The sequence below is a fragment of the Columba livia genome, chromosome 28 (genome assembly GCF_036013475.1).
Source record: "Columba livia isolate bColLiv1 breed racing homer chromosome 28, bColLiv1.pat.W.v2, whole genome shotgun sequence".
Lineage (NCBI taxonomy): Eukaryota > Metazoa > Chordata > Aves > Columbiformes > Columbidae > Columba > Columba livia.
Genome location: NC_088629.1, coordinates 1,593,709 through 1,612,745, shown reverse-complemented (window position 1 = coordinate 1,612,745; position 19,037 = coordinate 1,593,709). Strand labels below are relative to the sequence as shown.

Here is a 19,037-nt window from a genome sequence, read left to right as displayed (position 1 = left end):
CCCCCAACCCACTTCCCCCAGCACGACCGCCCAGCCTGTAAAGAAGACGAGCCGTTTATTGGGGCACAGGACGGGGGGCACCGCGCCCCCAAGGCACAGGGGGTGTGAGCGCAGCGGCGCCCGCACCCACCAAAATAATAATAATAAAAAAAGACTTTGGTCCTGGAAATACTGGCAGGGGGGTGGGTGCCGGGGGGCACCCAGCTGGTCCGCGGAGGGGGGGTTAAGGCAGGGCGGGGTGGCCCGGGGGGGCCGTGCCGCGGCGGTGCGGCGCTCAGAGGATCTGGCGGGGCATGCCGTAGCCCGTCATGCCGGCCTGCGAGGCGCCCCGGTTGGTGCCCATCTGCAGCCCGATGACGCTCTGCCCTTCCTTCAGCTTGTCCTCGGAGAAGACGCGCCGGTTCTCCTGTGACTTCCTGCGGGCACGGCAGGTGTCAGCGTCCCCGTGGGACCCCACAGCCCGGCACCCCCCCCCCGGCACCCGCCACCTACTTGGGGAACCAGTTGGGGTCTCCCACGAAGAGCCCGTCACCCTTGGCCACGGCCAGGCTGCCCAGGTTCATCAGGGTCCTCTGCACACACGCCATGTTCTTCCCTGCAAGGCCCATGGTGGCTCAGCTCTGTCCTTGTCCCCACCTGTCCCCCCGTGTCCCCCCGAGCCGCTCACCTTCCCACAGGTCGACGGTCTGGAAGATGTCGGTGGCGGCGATGCCGTAGCGCTCGGCCGCCTGCAGGAACTGAGAGATCTGCTCCATCTGCTTGAAGGCCATGGTGGACGCCTGGATCTTGGCCACCGGCCCCTGGCCGCGCGGGTGGAGGCTGTTGATGAGCCGGCACAGCACCTGCCGGGGCGAACCGGGGGTCAGGCGGCGCGGCAGCGGCACAGCAGCCCCCCGGCGGCCCCGCGGTACTCACGGTGCCGTCCTTCAGCCACTGCTGGAAGCCGTCCCTGCCGGGCGCCGGCTGCGCGACGTCCCCGCCGCACTGTCCCAGGATCCACCGCACCAGGATCTGCTCCAGCTCGGGGTCGTACTGCCGGTCGATCTTCTGCTGCACCTCCCGGCTCAGCCCGTACGATGGTCCCCGGTTTGCCATGCTGTGATCTGCGGAGATCAGACCCCCCGCTCAGCTGCTCCGGTAGCACCAGGGCATCCGGCACGGGATGGATGGCATCGAGCCCCTTGGGAACCGCGAGTGATGGCAAACGTGGCAGCTGCTCCCCGGCAGAGCCCCATCCTGCTTGGACGTCCGGCACGGAGCCTTATCACCCGTGCCAGGCACTGCCGGGGCTCTGCCCTGCCGGCTTCCTGCCCAGCACCAGGGCCGTGCCCACCCGAGGGCAACGGGGCAATTCGGCAGCACTGCAGCCCCTCGGTGCCAGGGCCGGCCCCGCAGCCCGAGCATCCCCGTCCCCACCGCTCAGCCCCGCCGAGGACGCGCGGACTTGGCAGGCGCTTGCTGCCGGTCGGAGCTTGTTTGCAAACTCGCCCGTTTGCTCGGGCCAGGCGCCAGATCCGGGACTGGGGCTGCTGGCTGCGGTGCCCCCACCCCGGCAGGGAGCCGGACCCGCTGGGCCCCGTGGCCATGCCCTGGCCAAGGCACCAGCACCCAGAGCTGGTGTCACCTGTACTGGGGACCATGGGGGTTGTGCCAGGTGACCACGGGGGTCCGAAGCAGAGCAGCTCTGCCCTGGGTCCCCACCTGGTGCTCTGGGTCCCCAGACCCTGCTGCCCCCCCTGTGGTGGCACATGGGGCTGCCCTGGAATCACCCTCTGTGCCCAGTGCTGCACTCACGGTGTTTAGGGGCACGGAGTGAGGGCGGGTGCCACCCTGGCACACGGAAGAAGGAGCACGTGCTGCTGTCCCTGGGGACGCAGGTGCCCCCGCCTGGGGTACATGTGGCAGCTGCCACCCTGGGGCAGCCCAGCTCACACCTGAGGGGCGCCAGGCTCAGTTTGGGACAGAGCTCGACCCCGTCACACGCCCCGCTTCGGGCTCAGGGCTCCTGTCACCAAGAGCAGCAAAGGGATGAGCCACCCTGGACGGGAGCAAAATCAACCCCAAGCCCCCAGGGAAGCCGCATGAAGCCTCAGCATTGCGACCACTCCGCAACCAGACGGGCGTCCCCAAAAAGGCATCGGCCACCACGGGGCTACTGGGCGAGGGCTGGGGCGCAGGCGGCCCCCGCAGGGCGGGAGCGTGGGGAGCGCCCGGCCGGGGGCCAAGCCGGTTGGGAAACAAAGAGGAGCTGAAATTGGTGCAGACAGGGCTGATTTCCCGACACAGCTGGGGCTTGCCCGGCCGGGAGGGGAGGGGAGGGCCGGACCCAGCCCAGCTGCGCCACCGCTGCGCCGGGGACCCCGCGGGTGCCGCATGGACAACCCGGGCACCCTCCGGGCATCCCGGGAGCTACGGGATGGGGATTCCAGCTGGGATGCAGCCACCTGGGGAACCCGCAGGTCTCCTTGGGCCAGCGGGGAGGAGACTGGACCCAGCCCAGCTGGGACAAGGCCACCCTAGGACCCCATAGACCCCCCCAAAGCCAGCAGGGAGGGGAACCCAGCCGGCACAGGGCTGCGCTGGGGATCCCCGGGTGAGCAGGGAGGGGACCATACCCAGGGCACAGCCACCCTGGGGTCCCCATAGACCCCCGGTTGGGACATGGCCACCCTGGGGGGGCACCGGCCCCAGCCTGACTGGACCGCGGGCACCTCAGGGCCAGCAGGAAGGGGACCGGGGCCCCGCCGAGCCGCAGCCCCAGCACCGGCACCGCCGCGGTGGCTCCGAGGGACCGCGGCCGCGGGACGGACGTGCCCTCGGGGCGCCCGGAAGCCGCACCCGGGTCCCATTTCCCGGGCGCGGCCGCGTGTCCCGGCGGCTCCGCGGGCGCAGCGCCCGGTCCTGCCCGGAGCCGTTACCCGGGGCGGGGCAGCCCGGGGCACCGAGCCCGCTCCGGGCCCCCGGGGGCAGCTCAGCCATTTTAGGGCAGAGTGACCGGTCCCCATCTTCATCATCACCCCGATCCCCCTCTCATCCTCACGCCGGTCCCCGTCCCCACCTGCCGCCCGGTGCCCGCCCGCCCGTCCCTACCTGCGGCGCCGATCCCGCGGTCCCGGTGCGGCAGTGGCGGATGCCACCGCCCGCGCCCTTTTCACGGCTGATGTCAGCGCGGCCGGGGGCGGCCCGGTACCGCCCGCTCCCGGGGCGGGTCCGCCGGGGCCGGGGCCGCTCCGCCACCGCGCCCCGGGCAGCCCCGCCCCGCCCGGCGGCCCCGCGGGGGACAGGGGGTCCTGTGGGCACCGGGGTGGCCGTGGGGACAAAGGGGCCGTGTTGAGGGTGGGGGGATGCGGTGGCAGGTGGACGGGGGGACTTGGGGTGGGGACAAGGCAGCCGTGGTGGCCAGGGGGACATGGTGGGGACAGGGGTTGTGGTGGGGACAGGCGAGGCGAGGAGCGGGTGGCTGTGGTGGCAATAGCAGCCTGGTGGCGGTAGTGACAGGCTGGCCATAGTGTTCAAGGGACATTGGGGGTTTGGTGGGGACAGAGTGGCTGCGGTGGCCATGGTGGAGCCAGCCTGGCATTGGTGGCAGGAGGACAAGGCTGTGATGGCAACAGGGCCCAGTCGCGGTTGCAGGGTCACCGCGGTGGCAGGGGACGTGGCGGTGGGGACCACCAAGGCCTGGCCGTGGTGGCATGGGGACAGCTCTGGGGACACAGCATCTCCAGTTTGCCCCATGGTGTCCCCGGGGCGCAGGGAGGGACGACGGCGCTTGCACAAGTCCCGTCTCCATGGGAAGCGCCATCAAAACAACAAACAAAACCTCGGCCCGAAGCCACCGGCCGCCTCCGGAACAGGCGGCAAGGCCACTGCCACCGCGTCCCCGCCACCCCACCCACCCCTCAGCACCCAAAAACTGCCCTGAGCTCAACACCCACCCTCCTGAGCCAGCCTGAGGTGCCACCAGGCTCCAGCGCTCGGTTATGAGGACACCACCGCAGCAGAGACCAGCCTTGGCGTGTCCCCCTGTCCCCACAGTGGCCAGTGTCCCTCTGTTCCACACATGGCGGGTTGTGTGTTGTCCCTGATGTCTCCTGTACCCCCCCAGGCTAACGGGGGTAACGTGGATGTACAGGAATGGGGCAGGATCAGTGGTGAGACCATGAGGGTGGCACAATGGCAGGACAAGGAGGGATAGATTTAAGGGTGACACAGGGGCACGGGAGGTCCAGGGTGACACAGAGAACAGGAGGGGGATGATACAGGGGGACAGGTCCCATGGGGGTGACACAAGGGCAGGATCCTGGAAGGACTCAGCCAAGGGGTGACAGAGGGTGACGTGAGGACAGGCGCCCTGGGGCCAGCATGGGGACAATAAGGGGACGTGAGCTCCAGGGCACAAGGCTGGGGTGGCATGGGCTGGGACCCCCAGGGGTGACACAGGCAGGATCCCTGGGGAACACAGCGGGGGACCTGGGGCTGACGCAGAGGCCATGGGGTGACATTCAGGGTCCCCAGGCAGAACTAGGGGGACACAGGGCAGGACCAGGGGACATGATGTGACATGTGGCTGGGCCAGGGGGACAGAGCCGGGAGGTGACTCTGAAGTGACACGGGGCACAACCTGGGGGACGGGCGGGGGCGACAAACGTGGGCAGCCCGAGGGGAGCCGGGGACGAGCCGGGGTGACCCGAGGTGACCCCGCGGCGCAGCCCCGGGACCCCCGGAACACCCCGCGGCCGGGGGTGACGTAGTGCGCTCCAGGCCCCGCCCCCGTGACGCGCTCCCGCGGCATGGCCATATAAGGGAAAGAGGCGCACAGGCCACGCCCCCGCTCGCAGGCCCCGCCCAGCCCGCGAAAGTGTGTGGGGGGGCAGCGGGCAGGGAGGGGACGGCGGGGGGACACGGGAGCGGGGGGGACACGGGAGCGGGGGGGACACGGGAGCGGGGGGGACACGGGAGCGGGGGGGACACGGGAGCGGGGGGGACACGGGAGCGGGGGGGACGCTGCACGGAGCATGGGGACCGGGACGAGGGGGGCACCGGCAGTGGGGGTGGGAGGGGAGGAGCAGAAGATGGGACACGGGGAACAGCACGGGGTGGGGGAATGAAGGGAACACGGGGGGCATGCAGGGGACACGGTGTCAGGATGTAGGGACCACGGGGCAGGGATACAGGGGACACGGCGGGGGGGGGGGATGCAGGGGACAGGGTGGGGGGGGGGATGCAGGGGACACGGAGGGGAGGGGCAATGGGTGCCACATAGGAGCCCATGCTGCTCTGACACCTCTTTATTCCCCCTGCATCGTTCTCCTGGCCTGGTGGTCGCGGGGTCCCTAGAGGAGCGTTGCCAGCTCGAAACGATCAGCGCAGCCCCCACGGGGGCTCAGGCGCTGCCGCCGCTGCTGGGCCCCCTCCCTGCGGCGCCGGGCGGCCGCCAGCTCCTGGCGCAGGGCTGTGCCGCGCTCCGCCGCCAACGCCTCCGCTGACACCGAGCTCACCGGGGACGAGCCGCCACCGGGCTCTGCAGGGAAACACACAGCGTCCGGCCCGGCTGCGTCACCCGTGTGCGGGGACGGGGGTGCCAAAGGGCCCTGACCCCCCCTTTTCTCCATGGGAGGGTTTGCCAGCCCCGGCAGGCCGGGGTGCCGCACTCACTCTGCCGCTCCAGGTCGCGCAGGGCGATGGTGGAGACGGGCCGTGCCGGGTCCCCGCTCCGGTACAGCTGCAGCGCCGCCAGGATGTCGGACTCCAGCGTCAGCTCCGCGTCCCACTCGTAGTTCTCGTCCACCGATGTGTTCCTCCTGCGGGGATGGGGGTCAGGATGGTGCCCGCGGCCCAAGGCGGGGGACGCTGGGGGTGTCCCCAGGGGCAGGGAAGGTGGAGACCCCACAGGGGTGACCCCAGGGGCAGGGAAAGTGGGGACACCAGGGGGTGACCCCAGGGAGCAGCAGCCAAGGTGCCACAGGCGCTGGGAGGCAGCTCCATGCCGGGACACCCCGGGACAGGCTCAGAGCAGCCCTGGCATGATCCAGCTCGTCGCCGGCGTCCTGCCTGCGGCTCACCTCTTCCCGCCAAGCGCCGGATCCATCCTCGCCCTGCCCTCCTCCGCCACCGAGCCGCCGGTGCCCCCCAGGGATGGTGCCAGCGAGGGCGGCCGCAGGAAGGATGCGCTGCCCCGGCCGCTGCTCTGGCTGGTCAAACTGCCCCGCGGCAGCTTCTCCGGGGGAGGCGGCTCCGCGGTGCCGGCCGAGGGCGCGGGCTCAGTCCTGCCGCTGGCGGGCGGCTGCGGGCTGGGGGAGCCGGGCCAGGCGGCCGTGCCGGGCAGCGAGGCCTTGGCAGGACCCACGGGCGGGCTGGGGGGCCGGAGGAACGCGGTGGCCGGCGGGGAGGTGGCGTTGGCACACGTGTCGATGCAGTCTGGGCACAGCGTCCGCCCCGCGCGCTGCGGGGAGCCCCCAGAGCCTGGCGGGGGGCTGGCGGTGGGTTTGGGCTGGGTGATGGTGTCGGGGGGCTCCGCCGGCTCCTCCGGCCAGTCGCCATCGACACACATCTCCTTGAAGAAGGGCAGGCTCAGGTACTGCAGGATCCCGCTCTGCACCGGAGGGCTGGTGGGAGCCGGGGGGGTCCGGGGGGAGCCCTCAAGGGGCAACGAGTCCCACAGGGCGCTGGCGGGGCGCTGGCAGGGCCCGGCGCTGCCGGGGTTGCCGCGCAGCTCCTCCGTGGTGCTGTAAGGCAGAGTCGCGGCGGAGGCCACGGGGCTGATGTCGACGATGCACAACGCGGCAGCTTCGTCCACGGGGCTGCTGCTGCTGCCGTAGCCGAAGTAGCGGCCGCGGCGGTATCTGGTGTCCCGGTGGGGCTGCCCCGCAGACCGGGGGCGCAGCGAGACCCCCTTGTGCCACACGGGCTCCTCCTCGGCGGGCGGCTGGACATAGGGCTGCGGGTCCCGGGGGGTGAACGGCTCCAGCGCCCCACGGCCGCTCTCCTGCGCCTCGGTCTCCACCACGAAGCGCCCGTCGGGGCCGCGGCAGATGCGCTCCAGGGGCACGTGTTCCCCGACGTGGCTCTCGTACACGGCGTAGCGGGAGCCGGCGATGCTCAGCCCCAGGCTGGTGCCGGCTTTCTCGCCCCACAGCAGCGTCCGGCGCAGGCTCCGGTAGGGAGACGGCTGCAGCTTCAGCTTCACGGTGCTGTCTGGGCTACCAGCGCCAGCAGAATTGCTGCAGAGAAGGAGGGAGCGGCTGCAGCACCCGGCCCTCTCCGGGTTGTCTGGTTGCCCCCGTGCCACGACACCGGGTACTGTGACCCTGCACCGCTGCTGCCGGCTGGACAGAGCCGCTTGTGTGCTTTCTGCTCCTTATATCGCACAAAACTCCCTGGAGGGGACACCGTAGGGGATCCCCACCCCACAGCACACCCCGATGGCGGCATCCCACTCCTAACCCCCCCGACTTGTCCCTCTGCCCCCAGCTGGCGGTGAGCGAACGATGGGGAGCGCAGCGGGACAGGGATGGAGCGTGGCATGGCGTGACTTACTGTGGAGGTGAAAGCTTCTTGCTGGGGGAGAAGACGAGTGGTGGATCTGGAAGGTCATGAGAACACAAGGGGATCACACAGCGAGCAACTCAAAAGTGATGATGAGGACACAGCAGCACCCGCTCAGCACTATGACCACCCTAGTGGGTCACCAGCCCCCCTGGCCTGTCCCCTCCCCGGGTGATGGGTCTCGCTGCCCCACACACGGGGCTCCGAGCTCTCCGGGATGCCGGCTCCTACCTTGCCTTCTCTTCTGGATGCGTGCAGCCCGCCGGCGGTTCATGATGCAGGCGGCCATGGTGCTGAAGATGATGGCCACGCTGAGGAAGCAGATCCCACCGATGACCCCGGCCAGCACCGGCTGCGGCAGCAGCTCCGGCAGCTGCGTGCGGGACGGGTACACCTCCATACCTGGGGGCACAGGAGACACCGTCAGAGCGCCGGGATGGTGGGCACGGCCCCCATCATGTCACCGGCGCCACAGGGACAAACAGCGAGGCGAGCGGGTGTCTCACCTGCCGTGGAGACGTTCACCGTGTTGCTGGGATCGCTGATGTAGCTGCCGGCAAAGGCCACCAGGCGGAACTCATAGAAGGCGTCCTGGGGGAGCAAAGGGCCGTGAGCATCCTTGGCACCGTGGCTACAGAACTGACCTGATGTCCAATCTCCGGGCAGCGACAACGCAGACCTGACCCCCTGTGCTGGTTTGACTGAAAATGGGTTAATTTTCCTCATGCAAACTTTAATTTTCCATCGCTCGCATGCTCGTTATTTGGACGTGGTTTGAGAACAAGAGATACCAGCCCAGCACAGTTAATGTGTTTAATTGCTCTGCTCTGAGAGCCAAGGAAACTCTGAGCTCTGCCCACAGGGGTGAGGCAGCGAGGAAGGGGATGGACGGACAGAGCTGGACTGACACCCACATTTATCAATCAGAGTATTCCAGCCAATTAGCATCATGCTAATTATTATTATTAATAGTGAGGCCTTCCGGTTTTGATTCTCTCCCCTATTGGAGTGAGCGAGCGGCTGCGTGGTCACATCGCCAACTTGTGTTAAACCACAACGCCCCCACCCTTGTTCCACCCCCCCAGAGCTTCCCCCCCACGCTGCGATTCCCACCTTGATGAGTCCCGGCACCAGCACCTGTGTCTTGGTGCTGGGGATGGAGCGATCCAGCACCTCCCATCCGCCCTTGTCCTGCCGCAGCTCCAGCGCGTACCCGCTCAGCGCCACCGAGGCCTGGCCGGGGGGCTCCCACCGCAGCAGGACCCCGCGCGCGGTCTCGTTGGCGCTCAGAGCCTGCGGCGGGGACAGGAAGACGCGCATGGTCATGGCCGGTGGCTCTGGAGGCACTGTGGTCACTGGGAGGCCTGAGGAGAAAGGGGACGCCAGTGTGGGGGGACAGCAGGAGCCTCGCGGGTGCTTGAGGGCTCTGGGGGGACAGGGGACTTGGGGAGCCGCCCCTTACCCCTGGGCACGGAGGTAACGATCTGGCTGAAGGGGCCGCTGCCCAGCTTATTCTGGGCCAGGACGCTGAACTGGTAGCTGGTGTCTGGCTGGAGATTCTCCACCAAGAGGTGCTGAGCCCCCACGGGCACCGAGAGCGACACCCACTCGTGGTGGGCGCGGGGCGGGTGCTTCACCCTGAGGGGACGCGGGACCCGTGAGCCCAGAGAAGCAGGCGGGGCAGAGGGGGCTGTGGGGCAGCGGAGGGTCCGTGGGGACTCACAGCGGCGTGTACCAGACGCTGAACCGCTGGAAATAACCGCCGTCGAAGCCGGGCTCCCACGAGATGTTGGCGGCCAGGAGGAGCGGGAGCACGGAGACGTTGGTGACGGCGTGAGGACTGGTGCCTGGGGGGAGCAGAGGGAACACGGGTCAGACCAGGTGGCTGGTTTGACTGAAAACGGGTTAATTTTCCTCATGCAGTTACAAACCTTCCTTTCCCTTCGCTCGTTATTTGGACTTAGTCTGAGAACAAGAGATACCAGCCCAGCACAGTTACTGTGTTTAATTGCTCTGCTCTGAGAGCCAAGGACACTCTGAGCTCTGCCCACAGGGGTGAGGCAGCGAGGAAGGGGATGGACGGACAGAGCTGGACTGACACCCACATTTATCAATCAGAGTATTCCAGCCAATTAGCGACATGCTGATTATTTAAGAGTGGGGCCTTCCAGTTTCTGGTTCTCTCTTCTCTTTGCTCTTTTTGGCGCAGCCGGAGGAGTTTTGGTCGGGACGTTTAGTTGGGCCTTTTGCCATTTTGCAGAGGCCTCTGGGCTTTTCTGCCTCTTTCCCTCTTTTCTCTCTCTGGGATGGGCTGTGGGACCAGGTGCCGTTTCCTGGGACTGGCTGCTCAGCGTGTCCATGAGGAATTGCCTCGAGTATCTTTTATTTCTATTATATATACATATTCACTAGTAGCGTCTTAGTATTTTGTTATTTTATTAGACTGTGTTCATCTCAATCCAGTTTCTCCCTTCCCTTTGGATTCTCTCCCCTACTGGAGTGAGTGAGTGGCTGCGTGGTTGCAATACCAGCTCATGTTAAACCAGGACCTTGGCATTCCCACCCCTGCCAGCACCGGGGCGCCGGTGTCACGCACCCCGACCCCCTTGGGCCGATACCCTTCCCACACGCCAGCGACTCACCCAGCACGTGGACGGTGGTGGCGGCGCTGACGCTGGCCACGCGGTTGGCAGCCGTGCACTCCCAGAGCCCGTGCTGCTCCTTGGCGAGCGGGCGGAGGACGAGGCTGCCGTTCACATCCACCCGGGCGCTGCTCTTCCCCGCGCCGCCCGCCTGCACGGCAACGCACGGACACGCTGACGGCGCCAGACCCCCACGCCCACCCCCCCAGGGCCAGGACGGCTGCTCTGCCGCCCCCCCCATGGGCCTCGGGGAAAACACGACTCGATGTGACCCAGGGGCAGGACTTTGCATTGGTTTCTCAGAAGGCAACACAAGCAAAGTGCCCTGAGCCCCTTCTGCGGGAACCAGGAGAGATGTGACACTGCTGGGGACACAGGGAGTGACACCCCCGCGGCCAAAAGCAGCGTCACCATCCCAGGAGGGCTCGGCGGGTTCCCCGGAGCTGCGGCTCGTACCTGCTGCCAGGTGATGGTGGGGGGGGGATCCCCACGGGCGATGCAGGGGATCACCAGCTCCCGGCCCACCTCCTGGAAGTATTCCTCCTTGGGGCGCAGCGTGAAGGCCGGCGGGTCCTGGAATGGGGGGCACAGGGTGGGATGGAGACATGGGGGACCATGGGGGCACAGGGGATGATGGGGCCCCCCCGGCCTCACCTTGAGCAGGACACGAGTGGGCCGGGACTCGCCGGCGGTGCCGTAGCTGTTGTACGGGGTACAGGTGTACACCCCCAGCACGTCGTCGTTCCCCGTCGCGATGACGATGGAGCCGTCCGGTGTCATGGACCAGCCGGGGAGCTGGGAGAGCCGGACACAGGGTCAGGACAAGGGGTTGGGGAGGGAGGGAACGTGGGTGCGGGTGGTGGCACCTTGTCCAGCTCCAACGGGCGCCCGTCCCTGGTCCAGCTGACGGAGAGCAGCGGCGGGTTGGCGCTGGTGGGGCAGCGGATCACCCCCCGCATCCCCTTGGGCAGGTGGGTCTCGGGGAGCATTGCGGTCACCCGCGCCGGATCTGCGGGAGCAAAGGCTAGCAGGGCCCGCGTGAGGGCGGCAGGTCCCTGTGTCACCCCCTGGGCTGGTCACAGGGTGGCCCAGGCTCACCAGGCACTTACACAGCACCGTGACGAAGGCCGAGGCAGAAGGCGGCTTCCACAGCCCATTGCTGGGGATGCAGGTGTATTTGCCGGCGTCGTCCGGGGTCGTTCGCTGGAGCAAGAGGCTCCCATCCACCAGGACGCGGACGCGAGCCTGGAGGCGGCTGCGAGGGGAGGACGCGGTCAGTGGCGCTGGGACCGTCCCCAGGAGGACAGCACGCACCCAGCCAGCCCCACGCGCTCAGATCCAGGGTCACAATGGCCTCGTCCCCACCGATACCAGCCTGTGGCCACCTCGGTGCCACCCCGTCCCCACCGTACCTGAGGTGGAAGACGTTGCTGCTGCCCTGGAGCCAGGTGTAGGTGAGGTTTCCCGGGTACGCCTCAGCCTGGCACGCCAGAAAGGCATCTTGGGAGACGTTGACGGTGACGTTCTGTGGCGGCACCACGATGACGGGTGGCCCTGCAGTGTGGGGCCGAGGGGACAGTGGGAGCCAGGGCGAGGTGACAGCCCCATCTCCTCCCAAACCCCATCACACCTGCCCAAACCAACCCGTGGGACACGGCTCCGTCTGTGCCCCGTGGGGCGTCCCCGTGGGCGCTCTTACCCTGCACGAGCACGCGGGTGGTGTGGGTGACGGTGCCCTCCTTGCTGGAAGCGTGGCAGGTGTAGGTGCCGGCGCTGGCGCGCTCCACCACGGCGATGCTCAGCGTCCCGTTCCTCACCTGCAAAGCCACTCAGGAATAGCGGCGGTGCCACCGCGGCGGGGATAGGCGCCCGCTCTGCAGCCGAGCGGAGCAGGTAACGGGTGGTTCGCCATCCCCACCTGCACCGTGTCCCCGCTCTGGACAGCCAGGTCGCTCCTCTTCCAGACGACGACGGGCTGGGGGTTGCCCACAGCCGTGCAGGTGAGGCTGAGCGCGTCCCGGTCCCGCACCTCCACGAATGCAGGAGGGGTCTCCAGGAAGGTGGGGGGGGCTGTAAAGACAAGTCCAGACTCTTACGCTAAGGGTTTGGATCCAGTCTCAACCCTCAGAGATCTTGGCTGGTGCTGGGCAGATGACCTGGGTTTGTTAAAAACAAGTTTCTCTTTTAGTGAATTAGCTAAAGCTTCATATGAACTGCATTTTCCTGAAAGCCAGATCCATGTTTGGTAGACACAGCTGTGGGGTGCGAGGGCATTGATAAGGATGGATGCACATCCACGAGAGGGGCAACGAGAAACAGGTGACCAAAACCTGACCAACTGAGTGTAACATCCCATTCATGTGATACTTCATGTAAAAGTGGGAGATCACGAGGATCTCGCCCCGTTTCTTTATGGTGACATTAGCAGAGGACCTTGCGAGTCGTCCCTGTGAACTGAGGCCAGTGACAGACTGAATCCAGCTCCGGTTGGCTGGAGAGTCCAGTCCAGGACTTCAGCTGCCGGCTTGTGAACTGAGGCCAGTGACAGACTGAATCCAGCTCCAGCTGGCTGGAGAGTCCAGTCCAGGACTTCGGCTGCTGGCTTGTGAACTGAGGCCAGTGACGGACTGAATCCAGCTCCGGTTGGCTGCAGAGTCCAGTCCAGGACTTCAGCTGCCGGCTTATGAACTGAGGCCAGTGACGGACTGAATCCAGCTCCGGTTGGCTGGAGAGTCCAGTCCAGGACATCGGCTGCCAGCTCTACAGTTGCCGGGACTTTCAACATTGGTTCTGTATATTTTGTATTATTTCCTCTATTTTACCAGTAGCATTAGTAAATACTTATAATTTTTCCAACTCTCTTCTCTCTGTCCTTTCCCTCCCGATCCCCTGTCTTTAGTGGGAAGGGGGGAGACAGAGGGGCTGAAGGGGGAAGGTGGGGAGAGGGGTTAACAATACACCTGCCACGGTTTTATTGTCACCCTGCCATCAAACCACAACAGCAGAGCAGCGACCAAGGGTGGGATCGAGCGGTACCGTTGACGGTGAGGTGGATCCAGGTGCCGTTCTGGAAGTCGGCGTCGGTGCTGTGCCGGTCGAGGAAGAGCACGCGGCACTCGTACCAGCCCTGGTCCTCGGCGCGCAGGAGGTCGATGCGCAGCGAGGCGCCTTCCTCGATCCGCACGCGACCTGCGCGCCAACACGCGGCCGTCACCACCGGCTCGGGCCCCCACGGCTTCCCCGACTGCCCCACTTGGCCTTGGCCCACGCTCTGGCTTCTCCGGCACCACGGGGAACAAGGCGTGCGGTGGAAGTTTCACACCAACACCCAGCGCTGCGGCACCGGGAGAGGCTGCGGCGCTGGGCTCTGTCACCTGTCCCCACGGAGGGCCAGGGACCCCCAGCTAGGTGGGTCTGCACACCCCGAGCATCACTCCAGCTGGTCCCACGGCCCCTCTGCAAATCCCCCCCGCACCCTCAGCCTGGTGTCAGGGACCCTTCCCCCGCAGCCTCGGCCGCCCTGGCCCCCGGGACCCCCCCCCGGTAGCCTCACCCTCAGGAGCCCTGTTAAGCCCCGGGCACCCCCGCACTGTCCCCTGTCCCCACAGCGCGGGGAGGACGAGCTGAACCCCTCGCCCGCCTCGCAGGGCCGAGCACGACGGACCCACCAAGGGGCACGGCCGCGGTGGGGGGCTCTGCCGGAGCAGGGGACCCTCACCCCGCCAGCAGCAGCCCCGCGCCCCACGGCCTCTTTGATGAGGAGGAGGATAAGGGCACAAAGCGGCAGCGAGCGCAGCCCGTTAATCCCCTGGGCTATTATCAGAGCCATAATCGGCTCAGGCGTGCAGCGCGCAATTGGCTCAGCCCCGGCCGGGGGGCGCAGCCAGCAGCACCCACTGCCCCGGCACCCACTGTCCCGGCACCCACGGGCTGTGTGCCCCCCACCCGCTGCAGGAACCCACCGTCCAGAGAGCTGCTCCGCACTGGGGATATGGGTTTAGCCCCACACGTGCCATTGCCGGGGCGGCCTTGCTCCCGGCACACCGCCGGCAGCACCGCGTGCAGCTTCTGGCACCACGACGCTCCTGTCGACACCCCAGAGCTCCCCGCGGCCTGAAGCGTTGCCAATGAAGCAAGTTTTGCCGAACCCTGCTCTGGCGCTGGTGTCGCGGGCTGTCCCCACGCACCGCGGTGGGGCCGGGACGGCTGGTTCGGGCACAGGCTGCGCGGTTTGGGGACACACGGCCCCGTGTGAACCCACTGCACAACCACGGGCAAATCCTTCCTGATAGTGCCCATAGATCCCTGCAGCCCCCTGATGCATCTCCCACCCCTCCTGCCTCTAACCCAGCCCCATGGCGCATCCTCCTGCCTCTAACCCAGCCCCACGGTGGTCCCGTGGACAGACGGACGTGTCTCGGTGCCCCCGGCAGCATCGCCAACTCGGAGCACAAAGCAACACCCCAAGCAAACCTTGAACGCGAGATGGGTGGCAGAAGCAGCGAGAGGGGTGGGAGCAATGGCAAAGACCCCCGGGACAAGGGGCCTCCCCCCATCACCCCAGAGGCGGCTCCCACGCCGAGCCCTGGGAATGGGGGCAGCTCCGAAAAGCCCCATCCCCGCCGGCAGCTGCCAGCTCGCAGCCCCAGGAGCAGCAGGCTCCCGAACAAAGGTCCCTTTGGAAGGGATCAGAGCGCTCTGGGGACGCCCCCAGCCTCCCCCTAATCCCCCGTGCGGCCCCAGCCCCCTCCTCCTCCTCCTGATAACAAAACCGTCGCTGCCCTCCGCACCAGCATCCCTGGTAACCGGCATTCAGAGGGACACAAAGGGGCTGCAGCCCCAGCCACGCTTGCTGCTGGGGACCTGGTGCCACCAGCCCCGCGCCGGGCCGGCCGGCAGCAGGGGACAGCGGCCCATGACACCGCGGGATGGTGGCACAGGGGGAGAGCTGACCCTGCTCCCCCAAGGGCTCTAAAGCAGCCCAGCCCATCACTGGGATGCCCCGAATTGCCACATGGGTGACAACAGGGGCTCCCCAAACTCCTCCAGGTGGCACTTGGGAAGGGCTGAGAGGAGGGTCTGATCTGTCCCGCAGCCCCTGCCCGTCCTTCTGTCCTTCCACAGAAGCGAAAACAAGGCGCCCCGCTGCCATGGTGACGGCCGCCAGCCCCCCTGCCCACCCACCTCGTCCTCATTACAACCACAGCCCCCTTCCCCCAGCGCTGATCCCCGGAGCAGCCCCCCCGGCCACGCCGGCAGCAGGGACAAGGGGGGCTGTGGGGAGCGGGCAGGAGCCTGCCAGGCCCTTCCTGGGTAACCGGAGCCCCTGCAGCCGAGGGGGCCCCGCGGTGCCGGCTCAGGTAACAGGAGCCCAGGCTGAACCTCCTGGGAAAGCAGGTGCCTTCTTGGCACCGTCACCGGCGGGTTTGTTGTCACCACTGGTCCCACGGGGCCAGCTCAGGGCTGGCTGCAGTGCAAAGGTGTCCTCAGGTGCGGAGAGCCCCAGGTGCGCCCCAAAATCAGCCGCCTCCTGAGCAGCCCAAGAGGCATCGCCGCTCTGCCCACAGCCAGTGTGGGGCTCGGCTCAAACCTCAGCCTGACGCGTATTTTTTAGGCAAGGGCTGGTTTCGGCAGGGAGGTTGGGCTCCTGACCTATGCACAATCCGGTGCTCCAGCCCTCCGCATACCATGGGAGGATTTTGGTGCGTCGCTGCCGTGGGCAGTTGGGGCCAGACTCAGCCCAAAACACCGGCCAGGTACCAGCCCTTCCCCTCCTCCCCGTCCCCATCCTCCAGGGACACTCCCGTCGTCCTCACCCCCGTGCTCGCAGGGATCCCTCAAGTTCCGCCACTGCTTTGCTTTAAATACCCCGTAAAGAGAACACCGGTGGGTTGCACTGGATGATCTCCAGAGGTCCCTTCCAACCCAAACCACCCTGTGACTCTGTGATCTCTCTCCCACGCCACAGCCCTTCCCTCCAAACCCCAGCACCAACAATCAGCAGCTTCACCAAAATTCCCTCCCCGGGCTCAGTCCTCAAGCAACCCGCACGGGCTGAGGCGCCGGCGTGGCAGCGCCTGGGTACCCGCGGCCTCTGGCACGGGGCATCCCGGTGTCACCGGCCCCAGCAGCAGGCAGGACCACGACCAGGTCCCCCGTCCCGAGTGGGTGCTGCTGGGATTGTCCACAGTGACGGCTGATGCGCCAGGAGCTCCAGCCCCGCGGGGATCCCTCCCGATGGGCTGGGGGCTGCATTGCCCCCCAGGCTGGGTATCCATGACCTTTCTGCCTCCCGCTCCGGCCATCCCTGGCGCTGCTGCACAAGGAGGGGACTCTGGCCGTGAGGACATCCCCAACCCCACCATGTCCCCTTCTGCTGTCCAGGAGTGTAGGGAGAGCCCAGCACCTCCCCACGGCCCCGGGAGCATGATTAATGTGGGCTGACAGCAGCAGCCCTCGGCTGGGGCCCAGACAAGGAGAGAGGGGACATGGGACACCGGAGCCAGCCCGAGGGTCCCTCAGGATAACCGCCCACCGGGACTCACCAATGTACTCCGGGTCCACCCGCGGCGAGTAGAGCCCGAACTTGATGAAGATGGGGAGGACGAAGCCGAATCGGACCCACTCGATCACGTAGAGCGGGGGACGGGCCTCGTGGGCGTCCAGGAGGTCGCAGCCCAGCACCGTGCTCTGCCCGACCCGCCCCACCACGGCCCGGGCCGGGCTCTGGCCGCTGCCTGCGGGGACCGAGCGGGAGGGCTGAGCTCCGCCCGCGGGCCGGGACCTGCCCGAGTCCCCAGCCCGCGGACCCCTCCCCGCCGGCGGCAACACGTGCGCTGTTCCCGCCGCCACCCGCGTCCCGGGAACCCCGCACCGGTTCCGCCAGCAGCGCAGCCGCTCTCCCCCGACCGCGGGCTCCCGCTCGCCCCCGGGCTCCCGCTCCTTACCCTCAACGCCGGCAAGCAGGCTGAGGACGGCGGCGCGCAGCCACCACCGCATAGCCCAGCTCCCCCTCCGGCGGCTCCCGCGGCGGGACGGGGCGAGGGAACGGCGGGGGGTCACCGGGAGCGGTATCCCCGGGGACCGGCGCCTCAGGGCGGGCTCCGCCGGGCTGCCCACGGCGCAGCGGCCCCGGGCGGGGGGCGCTGGCGGCTCCGCGTCCCGCCGCCGCTCCTCATGCCCGGCCCGCTCCGCTCCGCCCCCGCGCTCCGGCCGCCGCCGCCACAAACAAACCCGCGGCGCAGGGAGGGGCCGCCAAGGCCACGCCCCCCGCCGCCTGTTGCCACGGCAACAGCCAATCGGGAGCCCGGCGCCGGGCGCTCGCGAAGCGGCCAATGGCAGAGCGGGGCAGCGGGAAGCGCGGGGGCTGCTGGGAGTTGTAGTTTGGCGGGAGCGGAGGGAAGCGCGGGCGGGACACGGGAATCACGCCAATTAATTAAATTAAACAGCATTCCCTGAAAATAAAGCAAACAGTGGGACATGGGGGTGTGAGACACCCCTGGGACACGGGAATCACGACAATTAAACAGCATTCCCTGAAAATAAAACAAACAGTGGGACACGGGGGTGTGAGACACCCCTGGGACACGGGAATCACGACAATTAAATTAAACAGTATTCCCTGCAAATAAAACAAACCGTTCCAGAGCAAACAGGAGGCCTTGGTACTTATTTTTAAAATGACTGTTTGCTGCTGCCCTTATCTACAGTCACGCTGAATAAAGCTATAGCTAAATGGAAAGTTGAGTGCATTCATGACACCGCTGTGCGTGGCGGGGGCATCGGCAACGCACGGCACCCACGCTGTCCCTCCAGTGTCCCTTCCCCGCCATACCGCACCGTACCCGGCACACCACGGGAGGCGTGGGGCACCCCCGTGACCGCTCCCCACCCATCCTTCCCATCCCGGCCATCACCCCTCTAATCCCATCCTAAATGCGTCCCTGGCACAGGGATGGCCACCGGTGCGGTGTCCCCATCCCGCCAGGCTGAGCCGGAGCTGGGCTGCCCGCCAGACCGGGGGTTCCGGGAGGTCTCCCGGGGTAGGGGACGTTCCCCCGTGTGCTGTCACCGCGGTGGCATCGAGGGCCAAGCGCGGCCATGGGCTGCACCGCGCCGGGGCCCGTTCCGCGGCACCACCACGGAGCTGAGCACCGTGCTGGCGATGCTGGGGCACAGCCCCCCGCTCTGACCCCCTTCCCTGCGCCAGGGGGGTCCACAGTCCCCCCCATCGCCCCGGCCTGGCCCGGCCCCCTGAGCCTGGGAGACTATTAAGGACAGAGCTAAAGTAAGAGGAGTTAAAGTAAATAATTCTGCGGTTAAGCTGCTTTCCTGCATCTCACGGGCCCATGTGAGTCCGGCGGCTCCCACGGGCTTAGGCGCTGTGGCTGGACAGCGCTGTCCCCATCATCCCCGTCCCCCGGCGTGGGGCTGGGACCCCCAGATAAGGGGTTCAGGCAGAATCGAGCACCCTGGATGGTCCCATGTCCTGGTGCGGTGTCACAGCCCCATGCAAGGGACACGGGTGTTTCCTGAAGGGCCGCGGGGCACAGAGCAGCGCCACCGGCTTTCTACCCTGATTATTGGGGTGCTCCGCACCCTGTGGTGAAGACCCCATGCCCAGGTCACTGCACCCCATGGTGAAGACCCATCCGGTCATCTCTGTCCCCACCATTCCCATTCCAAGTCCTGAGGGAGGATGCGAGTCCAGGCAAGGGGGACACTGGGGTGTCACAGCCGCCCTGGTGTCACAGCTCTGAGCGCTGCCCGGTGCCACCACCCCGGTGCTTCGCTCCTGAAGGAAGACAACAAGATTTTGGGGTTTCAGAGCGATGTTTGGGGTGTTAGAGG

The 19,037-nt window shown here is 67.2% G+C and overlaps 1 protein-coding gene across 1 annotated transcript; it reads right to left on the bottom strand.

Moving 5' to 3' along the window:
* Positions 1–38: 38 nt before the first annotated feature.
* Positions 39–17,398, bottom strand: IGSF9 (immunoglobulin superfamily member 9). The gene is made up of 25 exons (XM_065042692.1): positions 17,135–17,398; positions 16,733–16,924; positions 13,224–13,376; positions 12,106–12,257; positions 11,887–12,004; positions 11,600–11,741; positions 11,297–11,442; positions 11,054–11,196; positions 10,842–10,982; positions 10,644–10,760; positions 10,188–10,338; positions 9,269–9,392; positions 9,008–9,183; positions 8,659–8,909; positions 8,052–8,136; positions 7,777–7,947; positions 7,537–7,582; positions 6,063–7,220; positions 5,656–5,798; positions 5,378–5,521; positions 3,091–3,147; positions 916–1,103; positions 668–842; positions 493–595; positions 39–416 (listed from the first exon to the last, which is right to left on the bottom strand). The coding sequence occupies exons 1-25, from the start codon at positions 17,184–17,186 to the stop codon at positions 275–277; spliced, it is 4,470 nt and encodes a 1,489-aa protein (XP_064898764.1). The 5' UTR covers positions 17,187–17,398; the 3' UTR covers positions 39–274.
* Between the last annotated feature and the right edge of the window lie 1,639 nt (positions 17,399–19,037).